The 8,921-nt window shown below is 38.1% G+C and overlaps 1 protein-coding gene across 1 annotated transcript in view; it reads left to right on the top strand.

Moving 5' to 3' along the window:
- SFMBT1 (Scm like with four mbt domains 1) overlaps positions 1–6,672 on the top strand; it is a gene marked incomplete at both ends in the record, with an annotated part of 22,355 nt that extends 15,683 nt beyond the window's left edge. Inside the window, one exon of the mRNA XM_082004614.1 lies at positions 6,562–6,672. Coding sequence (XP_081860740.1) covers positions 6,562–6,672 — 111 coding nt within the window. The remainder of the gene's footprint in view (positions 1–6,561) is intronic.
- Between the last annotated feature and the right edge of the window lie 2,249 nt (positions 6,673–8,921).

Raw genomic sequence — 8,921 nt, 5'->3', positions numbered from 1 at the left:
CTAGTTTTTCCTGAATGTTTCTATCCTTTTTAGATTGTATGCAAAACATCTGGTATATTGTTCCAAAACCTCTAAAAGTTGGCTCAACAAATAGGATTTGTGATCCCTGTGGCAGATCTGATGTGACAGAGAAGCAGGAACTTGTGGCTGAGAACGAGGAGAGCATGACCTCAGCAGTCACCTCCGCACCTACACAGTTGTTCCTGTCCCTGAGCTGCTGTGGCAGAAGGGGTGACACAACTTCTGGAGCTAGATCACAGGACAAATACAGCAAGAAAAATGAAGAGGGAGACGTGGTTATTTTTAATCTGGAGTATTTCCATGCTCTGGTCCTCTAGCTGTCCGGTGCAACAGAGGTGGTAGCGTTGAGGGAGAAACAAGTGGCTGTAGGCAGGGACTGCTTGAAAAGTGACACTGCTGTCAGGTCAGAGGTGGGTCTCCCTTTTGAACAGCATTAATTCTCTGTATGCGGCTGTATGCGGCTGTATCGCTTCTTCAGCTCTCCTCCGTAAAAAGTCAGAGAATTGAAGACACATGACTGGCTGGTATTTAAATTTAACTTATAAAGGGCAAGTCACTTGCCTTTTTTTTCTTTTTTGAAGGGGAACCCTAGAAGGAGATACTGTAATACTTTGTGATGAATGGTGCAGAACCCTCTGTAGAAAAAGAAATTAAACTAACAGCAACAGAGATACACTGTACAATTGCTCTTTATGCACAGAGGCTGTTTTCCTTTGAAAAATATTTGATTTGACGTGTAAAGGGTAAGAATTTTTGATAAGTGCCTAAATGAAAGGCAGACCCAGACTTGCTCTTTTCTAGATAAATCTTACCATGCTTGTGTTCAGTGGAACAAAGAAATTTTTTTTTTTTTTTTCTGATCGTAATAACTAGCTGTGAGAGGAGGAGGACCTCTTTTGTGCCTCACTGGTAGATGTACATCTACAAATGACTGAAGGACTGTTCTTAAAGCAAAATTGTTTTAATAGCTGACACTCGTTTGCTACCTTCTTGTGCGTGCATTTACTCAACTGCTGTAAAGTTATGCTATCAACTGGCCTGCCAATGACATCAGTTAAACTTCATATTTTAAAGGCTAAAATGTGAGTAAGTGTCAGGTTTTTTGTTGAAGATGTGGTGACTCTGACAGAGGGAACATGGAAACTGCATTTCTGTGACTATCTTCTAAATACTTCAAAGAAAGGTTTTTACCCCAATCACATTATCAGCCTAGCTTGTGTGTGCCCTTGCTACTGCATTGGCACAACCAAGAAGTGACAGTACCAGAGAATCTCGGTTTGGAATGGTAATTTGAGAATAAATCTGAAGTTTCCTTTTCTTTGTAGCTCTTGCCTCCTTGTCCTGTCACACAGGGAACGAAGAACAGTTTAACTTACTCTCTTACCACACAGTAGCTTTATTCTATTACTTCTAGATTCAAATATACAACCTGTCATAACCCCCTAATCTTTTTCTTGCAGAAGATGCTTTAGCTAGTTATCATCTATCCTGACTTTATACAGGAGCCTCCCTAACCCCCTTAACCGAAGAGTAGAAGTTTGCATTTGTTTTTATTGCTATAAGCTGTTTAAGGCCTCCCAAATCCACTACTTAGCCTGATTTCAAATCTTACCTTCCTGCTCTTCGTGTAAAGCACTGTGCAGAAGTGAGGTCCTTTTCTGGTGTCTGAATCGGTAGTGAATATACTTATTACTATTGGAGCCCATCAGTCTGTTATTTTTAATTGTTGTGAATAAATCTTTACTGCTCAGAGGTCAGTACTCTGCTGTGAAGCTAAAGACATGTTGAAACAGTTTCACCCAGGCACTACAGATGTTCCAGTACATCAAAATTTGTACTGAAGTCGGGTGAGACAACTTCTGCTGCTCCTCTCCTAACCATAGGCTCCAACTCCCTTTGACAAGGGGACTAACTGACTAAAAACTACCTCCTCTTGGCAAATCTGCTTGGACTGGCAGCCCTTTTGGATTCTGGCCATTAATTCTCAAGTCTGTTAGCCTGCTTTTTTGACATCTATTGCTTAATTTTGGTCTTGTCCCTCCTCTCTAAGTATGCATTATTTTCCACCCTAGTTTATTTAAGCCAAGACACTTCACACCAGGAAGTCTTACTGGGTTTCCCTTGATGGAAGAGATGTATGTTTATGCTTCAGGTCAGTAAGCCAAAGATAATATTTTTTCAGAGTTAGCCATTGTAATGCTTGTATCTTATTTCATGGGGATCTTGATTTAAACTGACAACTTTGCTTCTGGGAGGGGGGAGGTTGGTGCGATAGTTATGTTTGTTATTACTGGTGCCACAAAGCTGGTTTTAAATATTTTTGTATAATATGATGTGTTTTGTCAGTAATCCGGAGCACCTTCTGAGCATTCTCCGGTTAGACTTTTCTTGGTGGTGAATTAGAGAGTGGTGTCAGCACAGTGTTCCCACACATGTACAATGTAGGGATGGTTGCAAATAATACAAATTTTAGTAGCCAAACCTGCAGAAAGGTATGGGGAGAAAACCCATTACCCTGTCTGACATAAACTGTTTCAAGTACTTCATCTTGAATATGTAGTATATTTACTAAGCTTGTTTGTCAAAAGATTGGTGCCTTATTGGAGTGTGGCTGTGTTTGATTTGGGATACATAGGATCAGCTGAGAAATTAGATGTGAGTCGTATTGATGAACTATTGAAATGGAAGAGTCATTTGTGTCCATCTGTGAGGAAAATATAAATAATGCTGTAAAGGAGATAAGAGCTTGTGAGTCTGTTACCTTTTTATGGCTCTACTACAGTTTGTGTCTGTACTCACACTGAGAAGGGTAAAAGCTTCTGTGTTAACAGAGCTGAAATTATTTGGTAGAGGTGCAGTGAATAAGTGAGTAGGTGGGTTTGCCAGTGAGGGTCACAGCTGGGAAAAAAAAAAAGCAGCAATTCTTATAAGAGATACCTTATATATTTTTAAGGTCCTCTTTTTGCTTACAGTGCCTTAAAGGAAGTGCCTTAAAAAATACACCCTTAATGTCTGTTTACTTTCCAGCAAGGTTTTCCCACCTGATAAGCCATGCAAGGAAAATGAATGCTTCTTCATTAAATAAGCTATCTTAGTAGGTAGTTTAGTAGAATTCAAAACACTTCAGCAAAAATATGCTTTTTAGAGGAATGGTTTCATATTTTCATCAAGCTAAGGGAGTATTATTATTTGGAATAACGTTCTGGAGAGCAGGGACTTGAGAAGAAATTAAAAATAATTCCAGTGGCCTTTCAAAAGAAAAAAAGCTTAAAGAAAACCATTAGATACAAAAGAACTAAAGCATATGATTTTCAGTTGTTATGATTTTCAGTTGTTTTCTGTAGCAATTTTCTTTCTGCTTGAGCAGATTTTAAAAATGTGGAAATGGCAGGGATTTGGCTTTGATACCCTGTAACATCAGTGGTGAAATACTGGCTTCTGAGTTAGAGTAACGAGGTTATTCTACATGGCGATCTCCTAAAATGTAGGGCAGTGGCCTACTAGCAAGGTGGTGTTTTTATTAATAAAGGTATTATTTAAAAAGACTTGATATTATCCTGACTTGATAATATCCCATCCTTGTATGCGTTTGCTCTGAGTGACGCAGTATATGTTCACGCGAATTGCTGAGGGCCACCTTGGAAAACATTATCTGTGCGACTGATTTTAAAACTTGTATCATACAGAAGTTTCAAATCACAAATAGGATAGTTTCATAGTTAAGAAAAAATGAACAGTATTGTACTTGCACAGTGGACCTGGACCTGTTCAACACCTTTGTTGAACACGCTTTATTCTTTTTCCTAGAACTCTTCCCAAGTTCCTGGTGAATTGCCAGATCTATGCAGGGCTTGCATGCCAGTCTGTATTTGGGGATTACCTAGTATGAGGCAGTCTGAAATGGCTTTAAGGACCTCTCCCAGGTATCGCAGCAATGGGGTGAATCCCTTTTAGGCTAAAGAAGGACTAGCAAGATATGCTATTGAACTATGTTAAAAGGCAAGATCTGCGGAGGGAGCGAAGAGAGAGTAAATTTTTTAAAAGGAGGAGGTGGGGGTGGGAAAAAAATCCAGAACATGGGGTTAGCAGGGCTTTTTCATCGGAAGGCGAGTGGGTGGCTGGGTGCAAGGCCCAGGGAGCAGGCCGAGGTGATGGCCAAGCCTCATTCAGCCTCCCCTTGCCCGGGGAGCTTTCCCTTGGATTCAGAGTTGGGTTTTAGTTAAGTGCTGGATGTGTAAAGTGATATTCTTACTTGGCTGGCTGTGAGGAAGGGGTGATGCAATCCCCCCATCTGGCTGGAGGCCAAGAAGGAAACAGGATGGGGTGATGGTAGTAGAAAGAAGGTGGTTTAACCTCTTGCTCCTTTGGGCCCAATTTATGGTAAGTAGTAATGATCAGTATCTTAGTGGGGTTTACTAGAGAACAGCTATTATTCTCCAGGTTAAGTGGCTGCAGGACTCATAAAAGCCCTGTGAGGTCACTTTGGTTGTGGCCAAGTAAATTATGACTTATAACGATCAAGTGTTTTGTTATGCCCAAGTTGGTGAGGTATTGCTCATGTCTATTACATGGCTGTTTCTTGTTTGTTGTAAATAAATCATCAGTCCTTTCAGTATCTCTGTGACATTGTTATCCATGTTTGAGACAAAAATGAGAGATGCACTTGGAGCCATAGCAGGGGGGAAAAATGCAGCCACATGGGTAAATTAGCTAAGTAAATGGCTTTATTTTACCATGCTAATGTTGTAGTACTCTCTAATATATAAAACACATAGTTGGGATAAATTCTATCCATTGCGAGCTTTGCAGAAAAGGACAAATCTTGCTGACAAACTTCATGTTGTATAAAAGCAAGTAATAATAGTGTTGGGAGCAGCTCAGCTGATCCTTTTAAGTGAAGCAAATAACCTGCAATGAATTTAGGAATAACAATTTTGGAGTTGTTTCCTATTTTGAAAACAGAAGACCAGTCTTGTTTTGTAGCACCGTTAGGTATGTATCTCTGCATTTACTGACCAAAGGAGAAACATGTTTTCATAATGTTTAGTCCAGCTTAAACTACATTTCCTTGTTTTTTTGATTAAAACTGCTTGCAAGATGTCTGATTCTTTGTTGGATATAGGTTGTAATAGCACTTTATTGGGTGGTTCAACATCCTGATAGTGTCAGGTCATTAATATTTTAGTGTCACTAAATGCAACAACTATTCTTGAAATGCCATGCCAATAAAAGTTAAGGAAAAAAAAAAAGGTATCAATTTAAACAAATAACCTGTACTCTGTAATTTGCACTTCTCATTAACAGTTGTCTGACGCCTTCCTTTGTCTTGTTGGCTCAGAACATAATACATTTTCTTATTACTTGGCTGATTGCTGGCTATGATTTGTGCTCCAGATAATAAGATTGTCCTAAGTAAAATTATGTATGTCATTCACATTACAAAATGTTTAGGGAAAAGGATAAATTATGTTGACATTTGGAAACTATTAAAATGATAAATTATCCAGAAACTCTGAAGCTGTGTTTAATTAGAACTAACTTCTGGACTGTTAGCTAGACTGTTGTTTAACTGTAAACTGCGTAATGAATGTGTTCTTGACTGGTGTTTTATAATTAAATTTGTAAGGAGCTGATTTGTACAAACACACAGTGCGCATTTTTGTGTTCTGAGTGATATTAATTTCATGGTTAATGAAGTTTGCGTTCTTAAACGGGTATCTAACAAGGCCTTATCTGTGTGTGGGTTTTGTTGATGAAATGAAAAAATCAGGTCTGCTTTCTCATGCCTGCTGGCAGGAAATGCTTTACATTCTCAGAGATTTCTTGATCACAGCAAAGTGTATTCCCTACGATCCTTAGTATGTTAAATCTCACTGGCAGACTGACTATAAGCTTAGAGCTTACATGAGACTGCCTTTGCAGGTGTTGTGGTATGGGGATGAGGTTTTAGGGTTTAATAAGCAGTAATTAAACTTGTTCACACTGGTGCTCAGGATACTCAAGACCTGTTTTTCTACCACTGACCCTGAATCACACATTTTATATATATATGTTGTCATAACCTTGTACATATGTTGTCATATGTAATGAATGTTAGGATGAAAATGTGCTAAAATGGATTCCCAGTGCAAGTTCCTCATAGTTCACATTCGTTGTTCAGGTTTAGTTCCAGATGTAAGTTAGTTCACAGGAGTAGATACAAAAGGAGGGTACAAAACTTGTTTTTTCTATTGTTGATAATTTTTTTTTCTCTAAAGGTTGCTTTTTTCACTGTTTTGACCTTGGGCTTCTTAACTTCTGTCATGACCTTGGCTACCCCAGATTCTAAGACCAACCATTCTTCCTCTTGTAGTGATTAAAGTGTGTTGGCTCACCTGGTAGAAGAGGAACACAGTACTATGTTTCCTTGTTTTATCTGGTCACCAGGCATTAAATAGAGCTCAGGAGGACTTGGGAAGCAGCTGGCCTGTAAGCTGCAAGGTGCTCAGGAATGATGACTTGTAACAAGAAGTTTATTTGTATACTTCTTCTGTTTGACAGGTCTCTCCATTGCTGTGCTCCACTGACACTGTTGAAATAGATGAACCAAGGGAAGTAACTAGAAATTGTTGGCGGGAGGTGAACTGGAGAGACGAGTTCCTGAATTTTTAAGCGTTGCAAGTTTTATAGGACTGACGTTAGTTTGGTAACTGGTAAACCTTAAGAAGTCATTGTCCTGGGCTTGAATGCTTAGACCTTGGCCAAATACTATTTTATAGGGTTCATCTTACCAGTTTTGGACAGGCTAGCCAGTCACCTGAGTGAATACTTACAACCTTTGCTTGCTTTTTGTTGTTCTACTCTAGTTTGGGGTTTTTTTTTTTCACCTGTTTGTCAAAAATATATGCGTTTGGGTTTTTTTCCATGGAACAAAAATGACCTTAAAATTACAAATAACTATCCACAACTAACAACGTATATCCTCTGTCTCTTAATAATTTTTTTAAGATGTTATGCTTTAGAATTTTAATTCCTTGTCAGAATAATTGCTTTTAATTTCTTACTTGTGCTGGAAAATGTCAGCTACTATGCAACTTCTTCCAGCATACCTTTGTTGTTTTGAGGCTGATGGTGTGACTAGCAACATATGTTGGTTTATATGCATAGGATTTTAATGCTTTCATTGCAAGGTAATTGTAATGTTAGATGAAATAGTCTAAGGAGCTTTAAAATTAAACAGGAGAAAAAAAAAACAAACCACTCCATCCAGTCTTAAAAACTTGAGCTTTCTTATGGCAATATGTTTTTAGTGCTGGCATTAGGTTTTGGTGTGAAGCTTTTATGAAACTTACACAAACATTAAGATGTATGAAGCTTTAAGAAGAATGTTTATGCATGTGGAATTATTACATGTTTTCATCTTGATTTCAGAAATTTAATTTATGCAGTAAATACCTAGTTGTTAGATACATTTATATCAAAGAAGTTTACATAATTGGCTGCTGACTCTCCTTTCATATTTGATCATGTATAAAGAGAATGTATGAAAGTAGGTTGTGTATTTTGGGGTTTTTTTTAAAGCAGTTAGTGTTATGTGAAATGTGTCTTGCTTGCAATTCAATGCTTCAATAGTTTCAGCAGCCTAGGAAGAATGAATCTGGTAAGCAAAGCAATTCAGAATTTAAATGGGCTCTAAACATACAGTGTATGTCTACATTTGGCCCCCTTGATTGAATATATTTGGTGTTTATAATTTCCTACAAATCGAAGCACAGTTTTCCTTTTACATTCTTTTTGAGTATATCTGAACTTATATTTTGGGGTTGCTTTCTGCTTTTTAAAACTGCTACAGTTTCTGACTTACTTAATATTTTAATGAATGATGAGTGAATTCTTAGCTGTGCTTTGGCAGGTCTGTCAGCTCCCAAGAGCTGGTTTGAAACAACTGGCTTGAATGACTTAAAGTTCATTGATATCCGTCGTCATACTAATAATGTCAGGAAAGCTTCATGTATTATTGAGTGATCTTGTGAATGCTGTATGTGAAAATGGTGTTGTGAATCGTAAATTGCTGCTTAGTGCACATTAATATGGATTGATTGTTTTGTACTAAATAGTTTGTGTTTCCCAAATGGTTCTTATTTTTAAGTGAAAAAACATCCACTTGAATGCAGCAGATTGTATTTTTCAGCTCTCACTAGACGTATGCATCGCATGGTAGGAATGGGCTGTCTGTTTCTCTAGCAACCTCTGTGGGGTTTTTTTGGTAGTTACTAAATAACACCTGGTTCAGAGTATAAAAGTGTTTGCAAGAAGGCTGTGTATTAAACTTCTAAAGCCAATCTTACAGACACTTTCAGTACTGGAGGCTTAGATTTGCTTTGCTTCAGCTGTCTCATACCTGTTGAGGAAACAATAGTGTATGCTTCTGTCTCTGAAAGTGCTGGGAAACTCTGATTTATTATGACCTTTCAAATAGAGCACACCTTGACCGAACAGTGATACGTATGCTAAATGCAAAGGTAACAAATGCCTGTCTCTAAGACCAAATCTTGTCTTATAACTTTAATATTTGGATAAATACTAAGCTACTTGAGCTGTTTACCTTAGAGTTCTTAAAGGGTTGCAAGTAACTGCTTTATCTTTAGTATTGCCGTAGCGTTGGCATGTCTTTCAGGGAGTAAAGGACTGAATACTTTCTTTTACATAGTGCATATTACATGCGTTTTCTTCTAAAGTGCTGCTCTTTCTGGGGAGATAGCAAATAGCTTAGCAATCGGGAGTGAGAAATTGTGTCTAATTCTTTGTCTGCTGAGTTAGTTTAGCTGTTTTAAAAGTAAGCTTTACTTTAAAAAAAAAAAAAAGCTCCACTGCAATGGCTATTGATGTGGTACGTCTGGGCTGCATGCTCTACTAAGACA

The sequence above is a fragment of the Phaethon aethereus genome (assembly GCF_964289735.1).
Source record: "Phaethon aethereus genome assembly, chromosome: 11".
NCBI lineage: Eukaryota > Metazoa > Chordata > Aves > Phaethontiformes > Phaethontidae > Phaethon > Phaethon aethereus.
The sequence above is the reverse complement of the archived record's forward strand: the minus strand, read 5'-3'. Positions and strand labels throughout refer to the sequence as shown.